The sequence below is a fragment of the Theropithecus gelada genome, chromosome 1, assembly GCF_003255815.1.
Source record: "Theropithecus gelada isolate Dixy chromosome 1, Tgel_1.0, whole genome shotgun sequence".
In the NCBI taxonomy this organism is placed as follows: domain Eukaryota; kingdom Metazoa; phylum Chordata; class Mammalia; order Primates; family Cercopithecidae; genus Theropithecus; species Theropithecus gelada.
This window is the reverse complement of record NC_037668.1, coordinates 40,474,454-40,500,621: the sequence shown is the minus strand read 5'-3', so window position 1 is coordinate 40,500,621 and position 26,168 is coordinate 40,474,454. Positions and strand designations below refer to the sequence as shown.

The window sequence follows — 26,168 nt, the reverse complement described above, 5'->3', positions numbered from 1 at the left end:
TTTTAAAATAAGTTAGTTGAGTTTGGCACTTCGTAAATATGTACCAATGGAATATATGACCTATTATTAAAACCAGATACTGTTACTTCTTCTTTGCTATGACTAACTTCTTTTTATTTCTGCAGTATATGTTGCTCTTTGGCTTAGGGGACTAACAACTTTTTTAGAAAATAAAATTTTATATGTGTCTTGCAGGGCTATTACAGGGGGTTATGAGCAAAATGGCACCTGGCCGGGAAGGAGGTGGGGCCTGAACCAGCCCCAATTCAACCAGGAAGGGGCATCTTAGTGTTCACACCAAAACCACCTTCAACTGGCTGTGAGCTAGGGGTGCTGCTATGGCCAGTGGGGGAGGCCTTTAATTCTAGGTCTTACGTTCTGAGGGTGCCTCTTTCTAATTCAAAGGTATAATATAAATAGACTGTGTGACCTGCATGAAAACATTCCTGTTTGTAATGGCACATCTCACAGAAAGTTACTATTATTCAAACCACCTATAATGAGAATGGATGTCAAAACGGGATTCTAACATTTTGTAAGACCCCGAATTTATCAAATAAAGAGTCAAATATATGCAATGAACTCTTCCTGAGACAGGAAGGAGAAGGAGCACTTTTTAGAAAGTTATTCAACAGAAGGGTTTTCTAGTTGATTGACTATCAAAGAAGGTAGAGAAAAGCCTATAACCCCATTCATTAAAATATGACTATTAACACCTTACTAAATATCCTTCTACATCCTTACCCATGTTTTTACACACATGCTTTTAATACGTGTTTTAAGTAACAAAAATGAGATTCCACTAAATCAACTATTTTAACCTATCCCACTCACTCCCCTCTTTATTATACTTTGTGCGTCAAGTCGATTTATTTATGGATTACATAAAATCCAGACTTTTCTGATTAAGTGCCTGAATGAATTTGCTCTTACACCAAAGCAAATGCTCTCAAGAAGCTCATTCTTGAAGATGGTTGAGAGGTATGAATGACTAATATGAAAAGAACATTAACCCATGAAATGTACGTGAATATGGCCAGGCGCAGTGGCTCACGCTTGTAATCCCAGCACTTGGAGGCTGAGGTGGGTGGATCACCTGAGGTCAGGAGTTCAAGACCAGCCTGGTCAACATGGTGAAACCCCGTCTCTACTAAAAATACAAAAATTAGAAGAAAAAAAAAAAAATTAGCTAGGCATGGTGGCATATGCATGTAGTCCCAGCTACTCGGGAGGCTGAGGTAGGAGAATAGCTTGAACTCAGGGGCAGGGGTAGAGGTTGCAGTGAGCCAAGACTACACCACCGCATTCCAGTCTGGGCGCATTCCAGCCTGGGTGTTCTGTCTCAAAGGACAACAAAAACAACAAAACTTTACATGAATATGCATATCAGCTGAAGGCAAGTGCATTACAAATGTAAGTGCAATTTAGTAGAAGGGGTGAGGGAGCCTGGGTATCAATGGGGAAGCCTTGGTGAGCTCCTAGAAGTAGGATGAAGGCTGTGAGACAGTCTCAGTCCTGGTGATACAGTCAGGATGATGTAACAGGGTTCAGTGAGGGAGTGCAAGGTGACAGAACAATACAGAGTATCTTATACTAATTCCTGCAAACTTCTCCACTATGTGCAAGGCAACAAATACTTGTGCAAGGAAACAAATACTTAGGAAACAGAAGAAAACGGCCAGGCATGGTGGCTCATGCCTGTAATCCCAGCACTTTGGGAGGCCGAAATGGGATCACCTGAGGTCAGGAGTTCGAGACCAACCTGGTAAACATGGTGAACCCCTATCTCTACTAAAAACACAAAAATTAGCCGGGTGTGGTGGTGGGCGCCTGTGATCCTAGCTACTCAGAAGGCTGGGGCAAAAGAACCCCTTGAACCTAGGGCGGGGCGGAGGTTGCAGTGAGCTGAGATTGAGCCATTGCACTCCAACCTGGGCACCAAGAGTGAGACTCCATCTCAAATTTTAAAAAAAGAAAAAAAAAAGAAATAGAAGAAAACACAGCAGTGGATACAGTGCTTTTTGGTTCATTCAAAGTGGTCCCATCAGAGTAGCATATTAAACTATACAAAAGGGTCCAAATGGCAAAATCCAGACAGTAGAAAATCCCAGGGTCCTAATTATGTTGTCAAATAACTTACAAAAAAAAAAAGATGAAGGAAGAACCTACAGATTAAAAGAGATTTAACAGATCTATCAAACAAATAAAAAAGGACCTTTTTTGGAACCGGATACAAACAAAGTTAAAATACATATGACATTTACAAGAAAACTGGAAAATCTGGACAGTAGATATTTGATATCAAGAAATTGCTAATTTTTTAGATGTGGTAATAGTATTGAGTTATGCTTTTTAAAAGTCCTTATCCGTTAAGAGATGCACATTGAATTATGGGTGAAATAATATGATGTACAGAATTTCTTTCAAAATAACATGGGAAGGGCAGCCAGGTATGGTAGATCATGACTGTAATCCCAGAACTTTGGGAGGTTGACATGGGAGGATCGCTGGTGTCAAGGAGTTTGAGACCAGCCTGGGCAACATAGGGAGACTGTCTCTACTTTAAAATACGCACACACAATTAAAAAATAATACTAATATGAGAATGGAGAAGTGGATAATGAAAGCACAGACAAAAGAAGACTGGGCTTGAGTTAAATCACTGTGGAAGCTGTGTGATGAGGACAAGGGGTTTCAACAGATTATTCTATCTGTTTTTGCATATAGTTGAAATCCTTCATAATAAAAATTTAAAAAAAGTGCTACACCACAAATCCTAATGTTGACACTAAATTCTAAGGCAAAAGTAAGATGAAATATTGAAAAGAAAGTTAGCCTGGGAATGTTATTGTCTAGCATATTAATTTTTTTAAGTCCATATGACTTTTTTTTTTTTTTGAGACAGAGTTTTGCTCTGTCGCTCAGGCTGGAGTGCAGTGGCGCAATCTCGGCTCACTGCAATCTCTGCCTCCCGGATTCAACGGATTCTCTCACCTCAGCCTCCTGAGTAGCTGGGATTACCAGCTTGTGTCGCCGCGCCCAGCTAATTTTTGTACTTTTAGTAGAGATGGGGTTTTGCCATGTTTGCCAGGCTGTTCCTGACCTCAGGTGATCCACCACCTCGGTCTCCCAAAGTGCTGGGATTACAGGCATGAGCCACCACGCCCGGCCCCATATGACATTTTTAAAACACACTAGATATATACATGATTAATTCCAAGAAGTGGAAGAAATTAAAGATGGACAGAAAAGGATAGATGGATGTTCACCACTATGCAGTTCGTGATACAAAAAAGTTGGAAGAAACCCAAGACAGAGTAAATACATTGTGGCACAATAAAATACTATTCCTGTTTAAAAAGAGATTGTGGGCCAGGCACGGTGGCTCACAACTGTAATCCCAGCACTTTGGGAGGTTGAGGCGGGCAGATTAGGAGTGTGAGACCAGCCTGACCAACATGGTGAAACCCCAACTCTACTAAAAATACAAAAAATAGCTGGGCGTGGTGGCATGCGCCTGTAATCCCAGCTACTCAGGAGGCTGAGGCAGGAGAATCACTTGAACCCAGGAGGCGGAGGTTGCAGTGAGTGGAGATTGCGCCACTGCACTACAGCCTGGAAGAGTGAGACTCTGTCTCAAAAAAAAAAAGGTTGTGGAAAATTACCTAGTGATACAAAAAGTATAATAAAGGTGGTGAGTGGCACAGGTTAAAATAGATGATTTAGTGGAATCTCATTTTTGTTACTTAAAAAAAGCGTGTATCATATATATAAAAGCATGGGTAAGGATGTAGAAAGATACTTAGTAAGGTGTTAATAGTCATCTTTTAATGAATGGGGTTATTGGCTTTTGTCTACCTTCTTTAAGTATACAGTTTAAGAATTTAATGATAAAAAGTCACGCACGTTGTTTCCCCCGGAAGTGTTGGTTTTACTAAAAACACACCCTCTAAGAATCCCATACATGAAAGTTGGAACTTCAACTTTCAACTTCAAGAACATGTCAGAGACAAGCTGCTTGAGCAAGAAAATATCTGAAAAGCAAGCTCTCCTAGAAGAGAAGCAAGGCCTCCTTAACAGTTTACGAGCACACACCTGTTAGGAGCACATACTGCCAGTGCCTTTCACTCTAGGTCTCTCTGTAAGCTGTAAAAGCAAACAGTTTAATGGCAAATACATACTCTATCCAGATTAAGGTGCCACAGATTTATAAACGTGTAAAAACACTAGACTTTTTTTGGGGGTTAAGGTGAGAAAAGGGCTTGCTAAACAGTCTCTTTCCCAGAAGCAAGTTTTCTTACTCACTCATTCCCTGGGACAGAAGGTCAAACAGCGTCTCTGGTTGGAATCATAATGTTTCGGCCTGAAGTGACCAGGCCACTCACTACTTTAGTTACCCAAGCAGTATCAAAGGAGCTCACCTCATAGTCTTTCCTTGGAAGAATCTCATCCTCCTCCTCCTGTGTTTCTCCAAGGATGGTCTAGAAAAACAGATCCGCAGAGGGAGCCCTTTTTAGTGGTTAAGAGTGGAAGGAGGTAGAAGTATTTACTGAAATCAGTGGCTAGCTTCTACATCACCTGGAGCCATTATCAAATAGGAATCAGCCCTTAAAAAAAACCTTTCGGAGGTGAGGGACCATGTGGGTGAGATCTACAGCCATCAGCTGAGCTCTATCATTTCCACTCATAGAATCTCCAAATAACCACCCTCCTCCTCAGGACACCTCAAAGATGTCCAATGCCAGCTGAAGAGGGGAGTAAAAATTCAGGTTCCATTTGACAATGTGACGTATCTGAAATCAGAAAGGACTTGTCAACTCTGGGAACACAACTCGGGTTTTCCCAGGACGCTTTGCAAGGGGAAGCTGGACTGTCAGTGACCCAGAAAGGGTGAGGGATAGAGTAAGAAAGAACTGGAGAAGCTAAAACAGCAGCATGATAAGCACAAAGTCCTGTGAGGAAGCTCATTCTGAAAACGATTGTTTCATTCCAAACTCTTTTCAGATGGAAATAAAAGGAAACATGGGTGGGATTTACTGGAGCTGGCCTGGATTCTCTCTCAGATTCCAGGAGGGGTTATGAGAAAAGACCCCAGACTTAGGCACGTGAAGCAGGGTAGACGCTTCGAGAGCCGGGACTGCGGTCCCCAGACCCCACCGGCTGCCACCTGCGGGCCCAGATTGGCCCGGCCCCACCCCCGGCAACGCCTCTCGCAGTCCCTTAGCAACCGCCCCCTCCCCAGCCCGGCTCCGCCCGCTCCTTACCAGCTCCTCGGGGGTGCGGGTCTCACGCTCACCGCAGCAGCAGCACCACCTGCAACAGCAGCACAGAGACCCCCTGCACCCCGCCATCTTCCTCCTTTACTGCCACTCTGGACCCCTCTACCACCCCCTCCCACCCAGGATCTGCGCCTCACGTGACTGGTCCCGGGACGGTCACGTGGCCCTCTCGAGCTCTGGGACTGAGAACGGGAGTGGCTGCAGACGGGTGGGGCGACGGCTCGCGTCACATGACGGTAAAGACACGGCCTCCAAAGAGACCCGTGGGCGCGGCCATGTTGGAGGCGGGGCTTCCGGTCACCCGCACCGGTGGTTTCCGCCCTGTCGGGCCCGCCTCTCCAGCAACCTGACACTTGCGCCTCGCCCCTCATTGCGTTCCCCGCCCCCACAGAGGCCACGCTGGTGCGGCCGGCGGGCGAGCGTTCTGAGTCACCCGGGACTGAAGGGTGAGTGTCGGCGAGGCCGGGGTCGCCGGGAGGGAGATCCCGGAGCCGGCGAACAACATCCCGGGGGCAAGGACGTGCTCGTGGGCGGGGGGCGCTGGAGGCCGGCCTGCCTCTCTTCTTGGGAAGGGCTGCCGCCCCCCTCCGCGCACCCTTCGCGGGATTAGTGTAACTCCCAATGGCTACCACCTCCAGCGACCGTCAACCCTCAGGCGAAGACTCACTTTCGCCCCCTGCCTGGACGGAGGGGGCCCCGGGAATGAGGGGCCCCTGAGCCAGAGGTGACGATCCCGCCCCCCTGACCGGCCCAGGCCCGTGTCCTCGCCCCCATCGGTGACCCAGTGACCTGGTGACTCGATTCTCGGCCATCTGGGCGCCGAGACGGCTTCCGGCTCCTGCCTTTTAAACCCTCCACGGCGAGCACCTGGAGAAGAGCGCTGGGCCCGGGGCACTGCGGTCCCTGGCGACCGCTGCGTCCCGCTGCGCACGGGGGTCCACCGGGACCTTTCTGGGAGTCGTGGGCTTAGTGTCCCAGTGCTTGGCTCAGACTAGGTGCTCAGTAAATGACAGAGCTTATTTTAAGAGAATGGCAGCGCCTGGCCCTTTGGCGCTCAGTGAATGCTGGCTATCACCGTGTGCCAAACTCTGGGGATACTCCAGGCAGGACACTGGTCCTGGTCTCAGGGAACTGGGAAAAGAGAAAAGAGACAGGCCTTTAACCCAGTTACAACCCAGGGTGCTATGGGAATCCAGCTGGTAACGGATAAATCGTGGGTGTTGGCTTACAAATATGGCACGTGCCTGGCATATACTAGGAATGCAATAAGTCTTTGAAAATCAAAGGGTGTGCAGGTGGTTCAGCCTCCTCCCACTCTAGGTTCTGTTCCAGCAGGCAATTAACAAGGTGCTCCCTTAAATGCTGGAGAAAGGCCAACTGGCTGCTCTTGCTGTTACCCCTCTCCCCACCCCACCCCCATCCCCCATTCCTCACTCCCCACCGCCATCCCCACTGAGAATCTGGAGTTTGAGGTCTGAATGAAAGAGAGTCTCTAGCCCTAGGGGGAGAAAGCTTTGGCCCAGGGTTCTTAGTCTGGAATCAACTCCTTGTCTTTGGATGCATCCATGCGTAGTCTGTGCTCCTGTGCGTGTATTTCAGGGGCGAGAAGCAATACATTTAATCAGATTGTCAAAAGAGTCTAAGACCCCAAATGGTTAGGTACACGGGGTTAGTGGTGGACAGTCTGAAAGAAATGAACCTGACCTGGTCTTTCCTCTGTTGTGCCATGTTACCACACACTGATTCACTACTGTGTGTTTGCCCATTGCTGTGCAAGTGTTTTGTTTTTTTAAGTGTTTGTCTTATTTTCTTCACCAGACTGCCAGATGGCACTATGCCCTCTGTTGGCCTGACTGTGCCCTGGTGGCTCTGATTACTTGTTTCTGGTTTTTTTTTTTTTTTTTTTTTTTGAGACAGAGTTTCGCTCTTGTGCCCCAGGCTGGAGTGCAGTGGTGCAATCTCGGTTCACCGCAATCTCTGCCTTCCAGGTTCAAGCCATTCTCCTGCCTCATCCTCCTGAGTAGCTGGGATTATAGGTGCCCACCACCAAGCCATGCTAATTTTTATATTTTTAGTAGAGTTGGGGTTTCACCATGTTGGTCAGGCTGGTCTCAAACTCCTGGCCTTAGGTGATCCACCCGCCTCGGCCTCCCAAAGTGCTGGGATTACAGGTGTGTTTTTTGTTTTTTTAAGAGATGGAGTCTCACTATGTTGCCCAGTCTGGCCTTGAACTCCTGGACTCAGGTGATCCTTCTGCCTCAGCCTTCCCAGTAGCTGGGTCACTGTGATGATTTTAATTGAATTCTGTGGTGTGTAAGAAGACCAGCCTGCAAGGCAAGCACAGATGGGGCAGCTTTTGTTCTGAGAAATTCGTGCCCTTACTGAACTTGGGTCTGGCTATTTTTGGAATATGGCCAGCTTCCAGTTCTAACCCACGACACGGTCTTTTTGGAGTAGCATGAACTCAGGGCAAAGCTGGCTGTATAGTCAAACCCTCACCCCTTCCATCCTGTGCACACACTGTTTCAAGTAACAGATGTTCCAGGCAGAGCCAGCCAGAGTGAGCTGTTCCTCATCTCCACCAACCCCTGCAATCTCTGCCCGAGTCCCCCTCCTTCCATCCGCCTCCCCTTACTAGAGTCTCAGCCCTTCCTCCTCGCCTGGAAGTCTTGCCCCCGCCCCCTTGTGCTGGCTCGAGCTCAGGCCTCTTCCTTTGTCGCAGCTCCGCCCAGTTAAACACACCCACCCGCTGGGGAAGGTGCCTCTGTTCCCTCCCCATGCACTCTGGGCCTAGCTGACAGAGATGGACCATCGAAAAGCCAGGGTCCTCCCAGCTGGGCACTACTGCCCCTCACTAGGAATATGGGCCTCGCAGGCTGGCAGTGTGAGGTTCTCTGTGCCACCTTCCATCAGGTAGCTGTCACCGAGGAGCACGTTGTAGTGCCGGGTGGGGGCTGCCTTGCATGCAAGGAACCTGGCAGCAGCGGAGGGCTAGGCTTTGAGTGAGGCGGCCCCGACAGCCATAGCTGAGTAGCATGGAGCCACTGGGAGGGGGCAGTGTCACCTTTTTTGGCCTTCTTCCTATGTGGAAATACAGCACCTCCGGCTTGAACCTGCCACTCAGGTGTCTCGATGTGCCGGGGGTGTGGCTGCCTGCCCCCTGATGCTCCCTGCCCCACCCCGTGCAGCAGGAACCTGGCCATGGTGAACGAAGCCAGAGGAAATGGCAGCCTCAACCCCTGTTTGGAGGGCAGTGCCAGCAGTAGCAGCGAGAGCTCCAAAGACAGTTCGAGATGTTCCACCCCGGGCCTGGACCCCGAGCGGCATGAGAGACTCCGGGACAAGATGAGGCGGCGAATGGAATCTGGTGACAAGTGGTTCTCTTTGGAATTCTTCCCTCCTCGAACTGCTGAGGGAGCTGTCAATCTCATCTCAAGGTAAATTGATGCAAGGTTAAGGTGGGGGCGGGGAGTGCTGGTTCCTGGGGAGCCAACTGTCAGCCCTGAGGCTGGGCTGCCCTTTAACCCGGCAGAAAAAAGCAGCCAGAGCAGGCAGAAAGGAGAAGGCAGAGTGGGTCATCTGATCTGCCACTTCTCTTGCCTGTAAAAGTCCCTCCACAGTGTCAAGGGTATTTTAGACACACTCTTCAATGGGTTAAAAATGTTGATTCTCACAGTATATTCTTTGGTGGAACTTGGGGGCTGGATCACGAGTGCAGTTTAGGAAGTCACAAAGCAGTGAGAATGTTTTCAGCAAGTTAGAAATTTGGATTATGCTTCCTGAAATCTAGAAATGCCAACTGAATTACATTAGCACTGCATGAATTGCAGTTTTTTTTTTTTTAAAGTTTATGGCTTTTACTGTTTGCACTTCTCACGTGTCACTCCCAAGTTTTTGAAGTTTAAACGCACAAGGATGTTTAAATACACCGCCGATAGCTTGTAACACAAGTACTCGTGCACATCCAGACTTTTGAGTCTCGTTTCGGAACTTGGCCTTGGTCTGCACAACTGTAAGCTGCTGCACAGGGCTTGGGGGGTGGCATGAAAGAAACGTGAGTCTGCCGACCCTCTTTCTAACTGTTTCTACGGCGAGGCTGTGCTTGCCACAGTTAGGATTCCCTTAACTCTCAACCATGATGTCTTACCTCACCCGAGATAATAAATGGGCAAATGCTGTGAAAAGTCTGAAGTGCTGCTCTCACAAAATGGTGGCGCTGTTATTGTGTCTTACCTCTGTAATAGTGATCACGACGGCACCTCATATATACTGAGTATTCGGTTTGTACACCAGGCACTGTTCTAAGTGCTGTGGAACCAGCTGCCGTCATATTCTTCTAGTGTTGTTATGGTTTTTTGTTGTTTGTTGTTGCTTTATTTATTTTTTTTGAGACGGAGTCTCACTCTGTAGCCCAGGCCCGAGTGCAGTGGTGTGATCTCAGCTCACTGCAAGCTCCGCCTCCTGGCTCATGCAATTCTCCTGCCTCTGCCTCCCAAGTAGCTGGGATTACAGGCACCCACCACCACACCCAGCTAATTTTTGTATTTTTAGTAGAGACGGGGTTTCACCATGTTGGCCAGGCTGGTCTTGAACTCCTGACCTCAAATGATCCACCCGCCTCAACCTCCCAAAGTGCTGGGATTACAGGCGTGAGCCACTGCACCCAGCCTCCTAGTGTTATTATGAAGTGGGTACTATTATCTGCCGCGTCTGATAAACAAGGAAACAGAACTCACAGAGGTTAAGTAATGTACCCAAGATCATACAGCTATAAGTAGCAAAGCCAGGATATGAACACTGATTGGTCTGTCTCCAACCTTCATTTATGCTTCTCTAACTCCCGGGCCCCATGGGAAGGCAGTGAGGGATGGTATTTCCCCTGGAACCTCTCTTCAGAAACAAACCCCCTACAGGTTTGACCGGATGGCGGCGGGCGGCCCCCTCTTCATAGATGTGACCTGGCACCCAGCAGGTGACCCTGGCTCAGACAAGGAGACCTCCTCCATGATGATCGCCAGCACCGCCGTGAACTATTGTGGCCTGGAGACCATCCTGCACATGACCTGCTGCTGTCAGCGCCTGGAGGAGATCACCGGCCATCTGCACAAAGCCAAGCAGCTGGGCCTGAAGAACATCATGGCGCTGCGGGGAGGTGTGGAGCCAGCACTCCTACACTCTGGGTTCTGGCTTTCCCAGAGGCCACTTGTAGCCTGAACTTGGTTCCTGAAACGGTCCTTTACTGCTCCCTGGGCCCCACGCTGAGGATCCACAGGATCCCATCCCCGCCAGTAGTGTCAGCAGGCGTTGTGGGCAGTGAGTCACCCTGGGCACCCCACACAGGCAGCCACCTCTTCCAACTCTTGACCTCGACGTAGAAGTTCCGTCGGGAATGCAGTCGCAGCCTGATAACCCTCTGCCCTGCCTATACCACTGCATCAATTGCTGGCTGCACCCAGCACTTGGCCCAATCACAGAGTATCCAGGAGTGAGAATAGCCGGTTAGGCCTCTGGTGCCTGCTGTCGTCAGGCCACCCAAGAGTGGGAAGAGGGAGCCTGAGGGGTGGGGTCCTGTGGCCTCCTGCTCCCCACCACAAGACACCTTCACTTGAGTAGAATATTCTTCCAGGAGGCAGGAGCCCTAACGCCGTGGGATGGGAGAGGGTGGCAGGCATGCCCAGGTAGAAGTAGAGAAGGGCTCTCCAATCCTCCAGGCACAGTGAGGAGTGGCAGTGGTCTCCTATTCTCCACTGCCAGCACAGGGTCAGCACGCAGTGAATACTGAACGGGTGGGCTGCTTTCTTCCCTCTCACTGTCTTACCAAGGGCTAGAAAGAGAAGAACCAAACTTAAATAATACGAAGTTTCTGCCTTTCAGGGACTCGCAGTCCTAGGTGTCAGGGCTAGGTAGAGGGAACAGAAAGACTCTCTGGAGGTTGGGTGAGACCTAGTGACCATGACCTCCACCAACCCTGCAGACCCCATAGGTGACCAGTGGGAAGAGGAGGAGGGAGGCTTCAACTACGCAGTGGACCTGGTGAAGCACATCCGAAGTGAGTTTGGTGACTACTTTGACCTCTGTGTGGCAGGTGAGTGACTGGATCATCCTGGTGGCGGGGATGGAGCTAGGGAGGCTCAGATAGCCTGTTGGTGTTCGGTGTAGGACACAGTGATCAGATGCACCTATGGGTCCATGCTGGATGAGGGACATGTTACCATGTCCTTGCTCCTTTTATATCACCTACTCCCCTCCTGGGCCTGCCACCATCGACCCTTAGCTTTTTGTTCCTCTGCCTGGCTGTGCCCTTAGCCCGCTTCTAGGCCCTATTCTTTTCTTTAAAACAAAAGAGGGGGCCGGGCGCAGTGTCTCACGCCTGTAATCCCAGCACTTTGGGAGGCCAAGGCAGGCAGATCACCTGAGGTCAGGAGTTCGAGACCAGCCTGGCCAACATGGCGAAACCCCATCTACTAAAAATACAAAAATTAGCCAGGTATGGTGGTGCACACCTGTAGTCCCAGCTACTCAGGAGGCTGAGCCAGGAGAATCCCTTGGACCCAGAAGGCGGAGGTTGCAATAAGCCGAGATTGTGCCACTGCACTCCAGCCTCAGTGACAGAGCGAGACTACATCTCAAAGAAAACAAAACAAAACACCCCACAAAAGAGGGAAATTTACTAACAGGATTCCAGAGGGCAGGGAACCCAAGGTCAGGCGATGGCCTCAGATCTCACGAGGCACTGGAAGAGGTCAAAATGCAAGGACCTCCCTCATTCCCTCTGGCGCCACAGGGTCCCCCGTCTCCACTTCCCACTGCACATCTGTGCTTCGTCTGGGAGACCTGATGCCCATGCTTTTCCACACACCTGGCCTGCTCCTGAGTGTCAGCTCCAGCCAGTTCCCCAGGCTAATGGATGGGCCTCCGTTCCAAATTCCCAGGAGAGAGAATCACCATTGGCCACAGCCACAAGACCAGGTTTACCCAACAGAAATGGGTGGGTTGGACTTCCCTTCCACCCTTGAAGCTAAAGGCTGGGATTGAGCCCTCGGCATCTCAGACAGGGCTCAGGTATGGTGAGGCAGTGTGCGCCAGGGACAGGAATTCCCAAGATTGGCACTTTTTCTGGGATGATAGTTTGTTGCCAATATTTTGGGAGAAATCCTACCATTTTTATATTAAACATGGCTACATTATGGAGTGGCATCTAAAGTGATATGAACTAAAAAAAAAAAAAGGCCGGGTGCAGTGACTCAAGCCTATAATCCTAGCACTCTGGGAGGCCAAGGTGGGCAGATCATGAGGTCAGGAGTTCGAGACCATCCTGTCCAACATAGTGAAACCCCGTCTCTGCTAAAAATACAAAAATTAGCCAGGCATGGTGGCGCGTGCTTGTAGTCCCAGCTACTTGGTAGGCTGAGGCAGGAGAATCGCTTGATCCTGGGAGGTGGAGCTTGCAGTGAGTCGAGATCACGCCAATGCACTGTAGCCTGGGCAACAGAGCAAGGCACTGTCTCAAAACAAACAAACAAAAAAAAGCATGTGGCTTCAAGAAAATTACTTGTTGTGGGTGACTTTGGCCTTGTCCCTAACCCCCCATGGATATGTCTGTTCTGTCAACAGGGGTGTTTAGGTGTTAAGTCTGGGAAGCACTGATTAGGAGTCAGAGAACAGGCATTTCCAACTGTTAAATTGTCATGGCTTGTATCAGCCACAATATAGTCAGTTAATGGGGGAGTGTGCACCAGTGATGGGCGTTACGTGATCATGATTGGAAACTAGCGAAGCTGTGAGCTCACAGTTGCTGAATGGTTTCTTACTTTGCTGATCAAGTGGGTAATGAAGATCAGTGAATTAGAAAACACCAGCCTGTTGGGCATGGTAGCTCATGCCTGTACTCCCAGAGCTTTGGGAGACTGAGGCAGGAGATCAAGACCAGCCTGGGCAACATAGTGAGAGTCCGTCTCTACAAAAAATACACAAAAAATTTAAACAGAAAGCACTCAGCTGTTCATGATAGAAAAATAGAGTAAATAGCAAAATCTATATGTAATCAAATGCTAGATTTGTTCGGTAATATTGGGTATTATAGCTATCGTTTCAGCTGTTAAAAGCCTTGTTGTTTCTGAAATTCCTACTGGGAAAACAGCTTTCTTATTGAAAGTGTGAAGCCCCAGTGCTTTATCCCCCACTCCCTTACCCCTTGAAACCATAGTTTTTATATTCATTTTTGATGACTCTGGGTTTCTTAAGAACGGAACTGCCTTATCAGAGCAGAGCAGCTTGACTTTCCACCTGTCTCAGGGTCCTGCCCTGGGCTTGGGCTGACGAAACCAGCACTCCGTGTCGTTACATGAAGGCCTGTGGTCGTCCTACTTGCCTGACCAAGCAAGGCTGCTAGTAAGTTTAGTCATTTAGGGAAGGGGTCAGAGAGTTCACAGAGCCAGTAAGGAGCCTATGGGACACCTGGTCTCACCTTCCCAAGCAATTCCGGAATCCTGTCTTGGGCATCCACTGCCCCTGTGTTTTCAGGCTCCGGGAGCTCATTGTTTTGTGGGTGGCTTGTTGTACTCTAGGCAGCTCTCTGAACCGGATGCTGGTTTTGCCATTAGAAACAACACAGAATATGACTAATAAAGAACTTGACTAGAGAGCTGGGTACAGTGGCTCATGCCTGTAATCTCAGCACTTTGGGAGGCCAAGGTGGGAGGATTGCTTGAGCCCAGAAGTTCCAGACAAACCTGGGCAAGATAGCAAGACCCCATCTCTAAAAAATAAATAATTAATTTAAAAATTTTTTTTTAAATTAGCCAGATGTGGTGGCATGCATCTGTAGTCCCAGCTACTCAGGAGACTGAAGTGGGAGGATCACTTGTGCCCAGGAGGTCGAGGCTGCAGTGAGCCATGACTGCACGACTGCACTTTAGCCTGGGTGACAGAGCGAGACCCTGTCTCTGAAACAAAACAAAACAAAAAAACTCACCTACGGTGGATCCTTTTTCCCCAGGACAGACCTTTGGACATTTGAAAGGAGTTTCTGTATTCTCCTCACTCTTTTCTTTCTTCTTCTTCTTTTTTTTTTTTTTTTGAGACAGAGTTTTGCTCTTGTTGCCCAGGCTAGAGTGCAATGGTATGATCTCAGCTCACTGCAACCTCTGCCTTGAGGATTCAAGCAATTTTCCTGTCTCAGCCTCCTGAGTAGCTGGATTATGGGCATGTACCACCACACGTGGCTAATTTTTGTGTTTTTAGTAGAGACAGGGTTTCACCGTGTTGGCCAGGCTGGTCTCGAACTCCTGACCTCAGGTCATCCTCCTGCCTTGGCCTCCCAAAGTGCTGGGATTACAGGCATGAGCCACCACACCCTGCCATCCATTCTTTTCTTTGAACAAAACATCACTTTCTTCCGTTCGTTCTTGTGTAACTTGGTTTCTAGCTTTTCACTGTCTCGGACCCCTGAGTAATTTCAGTGTTACATTAAAAACAATGTTTAATCCAGTGCCTAAAGAAAAGTCAAGCTTTTCTTTTTAACAATGTTTAATCTAGTGCCTAAAGAAAAGTCAACCCCAGATGCTCTGCTAACTGTAGCATTTTCTCTTATCCATGGCCACCAAGTGCAGGCCAGATTTGCTTGGCTGCTCGAGGCAGGACAGTGTGGGAGTTTGGAGCAATCCACCTCGATTCTTGGAAGGGGGCTCTGAGCCACCTCCCCTGAGAGTCATCTCCAGGGTCAGAAGCATATCAGTCATGAGCCCAGCCATTTACCGTTTTAGTTCAGGCCATGCTGTGCTGTTGGCAGGTGCAAGATCGGAGCCTCCAAAGCAGAGGGCTCTCTGTGCCCAGTTCCTGTGGTCTCTTCATCCCTCACCTTGAACAGGTGGAGGCCAGCCTCTCCCGACTGTCATCCCTATTGGCAGGTTACCCCAAAGGCCACCCCGAAGCAGGGAGCCTTGAGGCTGACCTGAAGCACTTGAAGGAGAAGGTGTCCGCGGGAGCCGATTTCATCATCACACAGCTTTTCTTTGAGGCTGACACATTCTTCCGCTTTGTGAAGGCATGCACCGACATGGGTATCACTTGCCCCATCGTCCCCGGGATCTTTCCCATCCAGGTGAGGGGCCCAGCAGGGCCCATAAGCTCCCTCCACCCCACTCCCACCGCGTCGTCCTCGCATAGGCTGGGGGCTCTGGGTGGAGTGCTGAGTTGGCTGGGTTCTTCCCAGATTCCCTCTCAGGTCCAGAACTTGCACAGCGTTGCTTGGCCACCCCATTTTGGTTACCTCTAATTTTCCCCCCAAAACCCAGCAACACTGTCTATTGAGGGGTTTGTTGCACTTTGGCCGACAGGCATCACCAAAAGGGATTCTCATTCTCTTTACAAATCCTGGTTAAGCCAGTGTTTCCCAAATGTGGCGGTCATCAGAACCACTTGATAAGCTTTTCCAAAAAATGGATCTCCAGGCCCCACCCCTGGAAGTTCTGACTCAGTAAATCTGAGGGAGGCCCTGGGAGTTTGTGTTTTGCCTCTTGAGCTTGGCAGGCGGTTCTGATGATCAGTGCAGCATGCGGACAACTGGGTGAGATGACACCATGTTATCAATAGACGCATCTAGTGCTAAAAGGCTGGCTCAACCCAAGGGTAGAATGCTTAGGGCAGCTGCTCTACTCTGTAAAAAGTGGAAAGGCTGGGCATAGTGGCACGTGCCTGTAGTCCCAGCCACTTGAGAAGCTGAGGCAGGAGGATGGCTTGAACCCTGGCATTTGAGAACAGCGAGACCCATCTCTAAAAACAGAAAAAAAGGGCAGAAAACAGCAGGTCAAGCTCAGGTGTGCTCCTGGCATATGACCAGATTTTCCTGGCTCCCTCTGCCTGACACTGCGGTTGGTGCAGAGGACGGAAGCGGGTGGGAGACGGGCTGGCCGACGGCTGCCACAGCCCCTCGTGTTTTGGACAGGGCTACCACTCCCTTCGGCAGCTTGTGAAGCTGTCCAAGCTAGAGGTGCCACAGGAGATCAAGGACGTGATTGAGCCAATCAAAGACAATGATGCTGCCATCCGCAACTATGGCATCGAGCTGGCTGTGAGCCTGTGCCACGAGCTTCTGGCCAGTGGCTTGGTGCCAGGCCTCCACTTCTACACCCTCAACCGCGAGATGGCTACCACAGAGGTGCTGAAGCGCCTGGGGATGTGGACTGAGGACCCCAGGTGAGGGCAGTGGCCCAGAGATCCCCAGAGGAGGGTCCAAGAGCAGTCCCGGCTGCAGCGCTGGCTCCTCACGGTGGTACAGACGTATGTCTGTGTCATGGCTAGCTGGGCACACTGAGGGCTCCAGTCTCAGAGGGCATCAGATGGAAGAACCCAGCCTCAGTGGTGCTCCCCTGCTTCCGGCCCCCTGTAGCCAGTCCCTCGTCTCAGTTCTCTGTCCCCATCCTCACCCAGGCGTCCCCTGCCCTGGGCTCTCAGCGCCCACCCCAAGCGCCGAGAAGAAGATGTACGTCCCATCTTCTGGGCCTCCAGACCAAAGAGTTACATCTACCGTACCCAGGAGTGGGACGAGTTCCCCAACGGCCGCTGGTGAGGGCCTGCAGACCTTCCTTGCAAATACATCTTTGTTCTTGGGAGGAGGAGGGCAGAAGTTGTTTGCATGCTTGTGGTTGACCTGGGAGGAGTCAGGACAGGATTTATAGGAATGGCCTCCTGGGCCTGTGGTGGCACTGCCCTCTGTCAGGAGTGTGCCCTGACCTCTGGGCACCCCTCTGCCAGGGGCAATTCCTCTTCCCCTGCCTTTGGGGAGCTGAAGGACTACTACCTCTTCTACCTGAAGAGCAAGTCCCCCAGGGAGTTGCTGCTGAAGATGTGGGGGGAGGAGCTGACCAGTGAAGAAAGTGTCTTTGAAGTCTTTGTTCTCTACCTCTCGGGAGAGCCAAACCGGAATGGTCACAAAGTGAGTCACGCTGGGCTGGGGTCCCTGGTTCATCCCCTGCCCATGGCCTGACCCCAGCTGCAGGCCAGGCTGCGGGGCTGTGACTTCCCCACCCTGTGCCCTCCTCTCCATGCTGTGGACATGGCACCTTGGCAAAGGGAGAAGGGTGAGTTGGGAAGCCTCCACCTGGAAGGGCTTAGGGAGGCAAAGACAGGCTGGGTCTTTGTTGTGGGCCGTGAGAGGGACTTGGGGTGCCAAACCTGATGGTCGCCCCAGGCAGCTCACCGTCTCTCCCAGGTGACTTGCTTGCCCTGGAACGATGAGCCCCTGGCAGCCGAGACCAGCCTGCTGAAGGAGGAGCTGCTGCGGGTGAACCGCCAGGGCATCCTCACCATCAACTCACAGCCCAACATCAACGGGAAGCCGTCCTCCGACCCCGTCGTGGGCTGGGGCCCCAGCGGGGGCTATGTCTTCCAGAAGGTGTGGTAGGGAGGCACAGGGTGCCCCCCTCTCTTGACAGGCACCCACGGGTTCCCCAGAGCTTAGGGCAGAGCAACCTGCCTCTCCTGGGCTCTTAATTTTGAGTGAGCATGGATCAGAGCAGATGGGAGCTCATGCTTTAAGTCAGACAGACCTGGCTGGGCACGGAGCCCGGCCAGCACTTTGGGAGGCTGAGGCGGGTGGATCACTTGAGCCCAGGAGTTCGAGACCAGCCTGGGCAACATGGTGAAACCCCTTCTCTACAAAAAATACAAAAATGACCCAGGCATGGTGGTGCACACCTGTAGTCCCAGGTACTTGGGGGGCTGGGGTGAGAGGATCGCTTGAGCCCAAGAGGTTGAGGCTCCAGTAAGCCATATTTGTGCCACTGAACTCCAGCCTGGCCCACAAAGTGAGACCCTGTCTTAAAAAAAAAAAAGATCAGCTGGGCTTGGTGGCTCATGCCTGTGATCCCAGCACTTTGGGAGGCCGAGGTGGGCAGATCACAAGGTCAGGAGTTTGAGACCAGCCTGACCAACATGGTGAACCCCTGTCTCTACTAAAAATACAAAAATTAGCTGGGTGTGGTGGCGGGTGCCTGTAGTTGCAGCTACTTGGAAGGCTGAGGCAGGAGAATCGCTTGAACCTGGGAGGCAGAGGTTGCAGTGAGCTGAGATCATGCCACTGCACTCCAGCCTGGGCAACCAAGCGAGACTCCATCTCAAAAAAAAAAAGTAGAAATCAGACCTATGGAGGCAGGTCAGTTGACCTCTCTGAGCCTGGTTTTCTCATCTGTAAAATGGGATGTAGCTTGTGTTCTGGGCATGAAACCTAACAAAGCATGTAACGTGCTTGGCACATGGGAAGAGCAGGAAGTACTCCCTGAAAGGCAGCAGCTGTTACTATCCTGAGTTGACATCTTTCTCCCAGGGCTGCTGGAGTTAACATTATGTTCTGAACCAGGCCCACGGGCCCTGGAGCAGAAAGACCTGAGTTTAAGGACCAGTTCTGTTTACTTTCAGAGTAGCCAACATGTTCAACTTCGCTGAACCCACTTTCCTCATGGGGGGATCACTGTGCCCAGCCTCCAGTATTATGAGCATTCTAGCAAATGAGTTTGAGTAAACCCAGCTTAATCCCTGATAGGCACTGGTCCTAGAGGAGATGGCATGTCATTGTCACCTTGCAGTGACTAGGGAGGATGGAATGTGTGGGGCCTCTCTCTCCTGGCTCAGCTTGTCAAACCAGTTGCCACTGTTCAGAAATGACTTCTTCATGGAGTCTTCCCTGACTGATTGGGAGAGGGGTGGCCAATAGCCCTCGAACCTGTCCAGACTGAGAAACTCACCTCCCCGCTCCCCTCACCCTTTGCTTATGGATGTGCCAACGCCACAGTTCATTATTCTGCCCACATGGCCGCCACTAGTTCTGATACCGTAGGTGTCGGTGAAGGGGCGTCTGGCAGGGCTGGGGTTGGTGACAGGCACCTGTCTCTCCCACAGGCCTACTTAGAGTTCTTCACTTCCCGTGAGACAGCGGAAGCGCTTCTGCAAGTGCTGAAGAAGTACGAGCTCCGGGTTAATTACCACCTTGTCAATGTGAAGGTAGGCCAGGCCCCGGGGTTCCCAGAGTACCAGGCCCTTCGTTTGGCAAACACCCAGCACCTAACCTGCGCTAGGCATTGTGCAAGACAGAGAGATACAGGCAGAACTGGGCCCCTGCTCTTAAGGAGCTCCCAGCCTAGTGAGGGAGGCAGATCAATGTGTGACCACCAGCCAGTGTAAGTGGGAAAATCAAGTTCAGGAGAGGATGCTGTCGGATCCAGAGGAGGGATGTCTCACCTGGGAGGCCAGGGACGGCTTCTCAGAGGGGTGGTGTGGGAATCACCAAGGACAAAGAGGAGTTGGCCAACAGGAGAGAAGGGTATTCCTGGGACAGGACAGAGGACAGGCAGAGGCAGTGAGCCGCACCATCTGGGGAAACCAGGAACACAAGCAGGAGGAGGTGGGAGTGTTAAGCAGGGGCCAGGCCCGCAGAGGGCATGGTTGTCCTGCTGGAATTTGAGTTTTCCCTAAATGCAAGGGGAGCCTTTCTCCAGCAATGGAGTAGCTTGGTTCCTGCTTTATTTGAATCAAATAGTGGTGGATCGTCGTACAGATGATAGGGACTGGGGAAGGCTAGAGCCGGTGAGGCCAGCAGAGAGACCCCTGGAGTGACCCAAGCCAAACACAGTCCTGGAGGTGGGCTAGACAAGAGGGAATGGATCAGAGAGTGAGCAGGGGGTGCTCAGGGAGGAGGGGGAAGTGGCCAGGACACCTCTAGGTTTGGGCTTGTGTGGAGAGAGATGTCATTCATAGATGCAGGTGGAGGAGGCCAGGAGTGGAGGCACTGGGAGAGGGGATTGGAGGTGCAGGGAGAGTGGAGGCCAGGAGTGGAGGCGCAGGCAGTGGGTATTAAGCCCGCATGGCCCCAGTGAGTCAAGGCTGTCCAGGCACTGGGACTCCAGTTGTCCTTGGCCCAGGTCTTACCCCCACACCACACCCCCCAGGGTGAAAACATCACCAATGCCCCCGAACTGCAGCCGAATGCCGTCACTTGGGGTATCTTCCCTGGGCGAGAGATCATCCAGCCCACCGTAGTGGATCCCATCAGCTTCATGTTCTGGAAGGTAAAGGAGCCGGGAGCAAGCTTGTCCCGCCCACCTGGAAAACCCTGGGGAGGGATTGGGACCAAGTCCCAAGCGTGTGCTGAAGGCCACACCCTGGGCCTGCTGGACCCAGCCTTCAGGGCATACCCGGCTCTGACTCACTCACCCGTGTCACTGCTGATGCAGGGTGTTTGCTTCTGGGCAGGGGTGGGAAGTGATACTGGCAGTGGGCCTTGTTCTATTCCGGGAAATGTCCTGTTGAGCAGAGCCCTTGGAGAGCCCTGTTAATCTTGCGTCTGTGTGTGTGCGTGTGTGTGTGTGTGCGTGTGTGCGTGTGTGCGTTGCGGGGGGTGTGTGGTGTGTGTGTAGGACGAGGCCTTCGCCCTGTGGATTGAGCAGTGGGGCAAGCTGTATGAGGAGGAGTCTCCATCCCGCACGATCATCCAGTACATCCACGACAACTACTTCCTGGTCAACCTGGTGGACAATGACTTCCCACTGGACAACTGCCTGTGGCAGGTGGTGGAAGACGCACTTGAGCTTCTCAACAGGCCCACCCAGAATGAGAGAGAGACGGAGGCTCCGTGACCCTGTGTCCTGACGCCCTGCGCTGGAGCCACTCCTGTCCCACCTTCCTCCTCCACAATGCTACTTCTCTGGGAATCCCACTCTCCTTCATGTCTCTCCCACCCCTGGCCTCCACTCCCCAACCTGACGATGGCAGCTAGACTGGAGTGAGGCTTCCAGGCTCTGGCTGGACTTGAGTTGGCCCCACATGGGAACCTAGTACTCCCTGCTCTAGCCAGGAGTCTGTGCTCTTTTGGTGGGGAGCACTTCCGTCTCACAGAGAACCACAGCGGGTGGCACCTCCTGAGAAGGCGAGGAGAGTGGTTGTTGCCAGCTAAGCCCTCGAACCAAGGCAGCCTCCAGAGCCAGCCTGGGACTCCCAGTGAACTTACACTTGGCCTGTGCAGTGCAGTACAGGCAAAACACGCATGGGCGCCAGGCACTGGTGGCATCGTAGAAGAGATGTGGCAAAGTGCTGTACCCTTCTACCTCCTAGAGGTGGGCAGCTGGGCCCCACCTACTTGTGAGTGAAGGGACATACCACTGCCCTGCCTGCCCGCTTAGCCGTCCATGGCACCAGCCCCCTGGATGGGCATTGGGCTGACACCTACCATGCTGCTTTCTGGCACAGTTGTCTATTCTGAGCTTTGAGAGAAAAAGTACCCCTTAAGGGTTGACAGCAGCAGTCTGAACCCTTGTGCTTGGTGGGGGTCGTGGCCTTCCCCTTTTCCCTGGCTGTGGAGGCCTAAGGCTACCCCGTTCCCTGTCAAAAGCCAAGATGAGATTCACCAGCACAGGGGCCCCAGACCTGCCTGGGGCTGTGCAGCAGCCCAGCTTCCTGGCTTATTTTTCAGGTAGACCCTCGTCCTGCCAGCTGCCCTCCTCATCCCCTCGTCCTGTCCCAGAGGTTATCTGCCTGGCACAGCTCCCCAGGAGTCACCTGCAAGCCCCATGGCCCGGGGGCAGTGACTGGCAGGTGCAGATGGACTGTTTCCTGTCCTGGATCCCAGCAGGCTGGGTAGGGTGGGGTGGCCCAGAGCAGCCTGATGGCCAAAGGGGTGGACGCAATTGTGGGACGTCCTCTTTACTCCCTTCCTGGCCTCACTGGCTGGGGCAGAAGGGCGGCCGCTAGGAGAGACTAAGAGAAGCAGCTAGGACTGAGGAGTGGGTTTTATTGTCCTTCAGAGCTCTTCAAGCTGTCCCCTCTGTCATCACTCCCCGGATGTGTGGGGCATGGTTCCTTGCCTGGGAAGGCCGAGTTCAGTTCTGTTTTTTATTCTCTGGGAACACGTCACAGCTGCAGCTGGGCCCCATGCTCTGCCCCAAGCCCCCAACCCCGCGGGGCTCCGGTGGCTTCCTGTCCACTCTCAGGGCCCTTAGGGCCTGGCTTGCTCCAGGGTCTTGGGCTACTGGCAGCTCCTCTCCTTGGGCTCCTGGCTGCCAGGCGTTGGTGCCACTTCTTAAAGGCCTGGAACCAGGGAGGGGAGGAAATGCTATTGTTGTGGGCTCTCTCCAGGGTCTGTGCTGTGCCTGCTAGAGCAACCCCTGTGCCCAGCTCCTTTTGTCCCCAGGGCCCCTCCCTCTGCCCCAAGCAGCCAGCCAATCTTGCCCAGGCCAAATGCACAAGCTCAGAATAGATCCGATGGTGATCTCGGAAGCTGTACTCAGAGCAGAGCAAATGAAGGAGGGGGTGCTCAGGACCTAGGCCCTCCATGGGCTAGTGTGAGCGGCAGCCATACTTCATGCCACGCCTTCCCAAACTGAGGGACTGGGTGGGCCTGGCCTGAGCTGGGGCCACAAATCAAATCAAGGGCTCCAGCATCCAGCCTGTGTGTTCTGTAATGGAACTGATCCCCTCCCCTGAAAACAAAGGGGCCCTGGGGCTGGCAAGCAGGGAAACCTCAGATCCGCGGTGTGCAGCTGTGGCACAGGCTTCTGGAAGGCTGGCTGGGTGGAGTGCAGGGAAGAGTGTAGTACCTGGGAAAGGACCCAGCCATCTTCCTGCTGCTTTAACTGCTGAGCCACTCGCAGTCGCAGGATCCGCTGCCACCATGTCCGCCAGGCTGATCTCAGGTGCCACTCTCTGAGCTTTGGGGACAGTTGGCAGAGGAGGCCTCTTGCGCTCATGCTCCCCCGCAGTCGCCAGCCCTTCTGCCCTTCTCCCCCCACACCTCTGCGGCACCAGAGTGAAAGGGCTATGGCAAGGGGGTGTCATCTGAGTATTAACAATGCAGATTCCTGGGCCTGTCCCCCAAGGTTTTGGAGTCAGTAGGTCCAAGGGCCATACTTTTGAGAGGGGTTAGGGTTGAGTATGAGGTGAAATGGGAGATGGTCAGTATGGAGAGGGGCTGCGCCCACTCACCAGGGTCCGTGCCAGCTGTTCTGCCCCTTGGGCATCCACCCAGTGCTGCCATGCTGCTGCCAGGCACCTGGCCTGCTGGGAACCCCGCAGCCCATGAAGCAGTGCCTTAAGGCACCGGCGCTGCAGGTACTTCCTCCTGATGGCCAAGAGCATCGTGACCCTTCAGGGCCGGAAGGAGGGCAGAGCCATGGGCCTGGGCCTGCTTTTCCAGGATCCTACATGAAAGAGCACTGGCCAGAGAGGGCCCAGCTCTAGCCATGGCTCAGGCGAGCCCCTCGGCCCCTGCCCCCATCCCTCGGACCCCCCAAACTGCACACACAGCTCCTCTCACCCCAGCCTCCTTTTATGGGCCTCGCTTTGGGCTTTGAGGGCCCTGGGCTCAGGGCTGGAGTGTCCTCTTGGTCCCTGGTCCCTCATCCACAGGGGCAGGCCTGGGACCCAGCTACTCTGTCCAGGCCACTGCGGCCAGAGCTGGAAGGCAGGGCAGAGGGAATGTTCTCTGCACCCTGGAAAGGAGAGTTGAGTCAGAAGAGCTTAATGTGGGTCCAAGAAGGCAGCTGCTCTTAGTGCCCGCCTAGGAGTTGAGTACAGTGAGGAGCGTGGAGGAAGGTGCTGAGCTCAGCCTTGTGCCCTGCCCCCCATCTCCCCAGGCCTCTAGCCGCTCTGGGCTGCTGCCCAAAGAGAAATCACAGGGGCGGGACAGGAACACAAAGTTTTCTCAGAACACCTGAAACATTCCTAAGAGGGAATGGATGGGGAGAATGGTCAGTACACATAACACCGTGTCCCAAGGAGCTCATTTCCAGGCCCCTGAGGACTGGAGACCACTTTACCCCTGCACTTCAGACACTGTTTGTCCTCTGGGGCAAGGTCTCCTTACTCTGAGCCCAGGTCATTCCCCTTGGCTTCCTCTGTCCACCCAGGCTGCACTGCAGCGATGGCGCGGGCGGCACCAGCCCTGTGGCCTGTGTCCAGCAGCTGCGGGTCTGAAGGAACAACCAGAAAGGAGCACCTGAACCCCATGGGCTTGGACCTCCTGGGGCCCCACTGGGATTTCTTGGCTGGCAGGACACATCCCTGCTTCTTCCACCCATTCCCCCAGGTGGCCAAAGACATTCCAACAGTGGGGTGGGCCCCTAGAAGTTACCCCTCAGTGCCTGGGAGCACAGCCCTGGGAGGTGGCTGTTTCTCTCCCCACTTAAAACTTGTCAAAGCTGAGTTACTTGTCTGAGGCCTCATACTTCGGAAGTGGTCTGACTCCAGAGTCCAAGCCCCCGGCTAGTACTCTCTACAGAGAGGGGCTCTCTAAAGGGGCTGCTGGGGCATGTGTGCCTGTGGCAGAAAAGAGGGGGCCCTGGAATTAAGCACCCTAGGTGCCATTCCCAGCGTTTAGTTTCTAGAGGCCTCGGATTCTCCATCAGTATATGGGATCCTTGTCTTGAATAGAAATGTAAAAGTACTCTGAGAAGCAATTGCCCTGTAGCTTATTTAGAAAGAAGAGACCCTGAGACCCTAGAACCTGCTGTTGCCATAGCCCCGTATGTGTGAATTCTGCAACTAGCCAAGGCTAGTTCCTTTCAATTCCATTTAAAAAACAAAAACCGGGAGGCACGGTGGCTCATGGCGCAATGGGCCTGCCCAGCGGTTGGGGAGGCCAAGGCAGGCAGATCGCTTGAGCCCAGGAGTTCGAGACAAGCCCTGGCAACACAGTGAGACCCCATTTCTACAAAAAAAATAAAATTAGCCGGGTGTGTTGGCACACGCCCGTAGTCTCAGCTACTCACGCGGCTGAGGTGGAAGGATCGTTTGAGCCCTGGAGGTTGAGGCTGCAGTGAGCTGTGATCGCACCACTGCATTCCGGCCTGGGCAACAGAGTGAGACACTGTCTGAAAACAAAAAACGATGACCCAAAAAAGTCACCTTAGCTTTTTCTCTTAGAACCTTCTCTAAAATGTATTCTTTGTGGCATTCTGAAATAAGATTCCTGATGATGCCTGTTGATCTTAGGGACACTACCTCACCTGCCAGTATCTTTGGGGCTGTGTCCTTCAAGGACATGTCCCCAGACTGCTGTGTAGTGTCATTTTCTGTTTGGTTTTGTGGTGGCTTCTTGCCTCTTGCTAGGCCATCAACCTCTTATCACCATTTGTTGGTGTCAGAACTAACTGCTTCTGGTCTGGAGAGGGACTGACCAATGCCGTTGGGTAGAGAGAATTATGAAAGAGATTTTGGTATTTTTCTACTTTATATTTTCTGACTTTTCTGTAATGAGCACATTTCACTTTTCCAATAAGGAAAAAAAAAAAAAAAAAAAAAAACTTGACCTGGTGCAGTGGCTCACACCTGTAATCCCAGCACTTTGGGAAGTCGAGGTGGGAGGATCACTTGAATTCAGGAGTTCGAGACCAGCTTGGGCAATATGGTGAAACCCCGTCTCTACTAAAAATACAAAAATTAGCCAGGTGTGGTGGCACGCACCCGTAGTCCCAGCTACTCAGGAGGCTGAGGTGGGAGGATCGCTTGAACCTGGGAGGTGGAGGTTGCAGTGAGTTGAGATCACACCTCTGCTTCAGGCTGGACAATTGAACCAGACTCTGTCTCAAAAATAAAAAAAACAAAAAAAAAATGCTACTGTTCCGTGTACCTATCCTGATCTTCAGCTGCACCGTGAGAAAGCATGCATTTCAGTGTCTCCCTAACAGGCTGTGACCTAACACGCTGGTCTTTGTGTCCAGACCTGCAGTGGCTTTGGTCTTTGTGTCCAGACCTGCAGTGGGCTGGCACTCGAGAGGTGCTGGGTTCATCTTTGCTGATGGATTCAGAGTTGCTTGTCAGAGGCTGACTGAGAACCGGGGAGAGGTGGTGTGTACAAGGCTGCTGGGCCCCTGGGGAGGCATCCAGCCATGTTGCCGCCATGGG

At 52.2% G+C, this 26,168-nt stretch overlaps 3 protein-coding genes across 6 annotated transcripts in view; 1 reads left to right on the top strand and 2 right to left on the bottom strand.

Annotated features, from left to right (window-relative positions):
* Positions 1–5,545, bottom strand: part of CLCN6 (chloride voltage-gated channel 6) — a 39,196-nt gene extending 33,651 nt beyond the window's left edge. The window contains exons 1-2 of one of the 2 annotated variants that reach the window (XM_025373567.1): positions 5,265–5,545; positions 4,422–4,481 (exon numbers count right to left, since the gene is read on the bottom strand). In XM_025373567.1, coding sequence (XP_025229352.1) covers positions 4,422–4,481; positions 5,265–5,351 — 147 coding nt within the window. In that variant the 5' untranslated portion in view covers positions 5,352–5,545. The remainder of the gene's footprint in view (positions 1–4,421; positions 4,482–5,264) is intronic. The other variant, XM_025373626.1, reaches the window with a different exon arrangement.
* Positions 5,546–5,550: 5 nt separating this feature from the next.
* MTHFR (methylenetetrahydrofolate reductase) lies at positions 5,551–25,872 on the top strand. Of its 3 annotated transcripts, none has more exons than XM_025373664.1 (12): positions 5,551–5,725; positions 8,468–8,716; positions 10,193–10,431; positions 11,254–11,364; positions 15,188–15,381; positions 16,225–16,475; positions 16,710–16,844; positions 17,034–17,214; positions 17,491–17,673; positions 19,176–19,277; positions 20,222–20,341; positions 20,690–25,872. In XM_025373664.1, exons 2-12 carry the CDS (start codon positions 8,481–8,483, stop codon positions 20,906–20,908), a joined length of 1,971 nt encoding a protein of 656 aa, XP_025229449.1. In that variant the 5' UTR covers positions 5,551–5,725; positions 8,468–8,480; the 3' UTR covers positions 20,909–25,872. The 3 variants fall into 3 exon arrangements, with proteins under 3 accessions (XP_025229449.1, XP_025229487.1, XP_025229422.1); XM_025373702.1 differs by having other exon boundaries at positions 5,561–5,725; positions 8,471–8,716; XM_025373637.1 differs by lacking the exon at positions 5,551–5,725 and adding an exon at positions 8,052–8,192.
* C1H1orf167 (chromosome 1 C1orf167 homolog) overlaps positions 22,040–26,168 on the bottom strand; it is a 28,897-nt gene continuing 24,768 nt past the window's right edge. The window contains 5 exon segments of the mRNA XM_025373476.1: positions 22,040–22,356; positions 22,882–22,975; positions 23,250–23,479; positions 23,581–23,755; positions 24,130–24,235. Of these exon segments, the coding sequence (XP_025229261.1) occupies positions 22,179–22,356; positions 22,882–22,975; positions 23,250–23,479; positions 23,581–23,755; positions 24,130–24,235 (783 nt within the window). The 3' untranslated portion in view covers positions 22,040–22,178.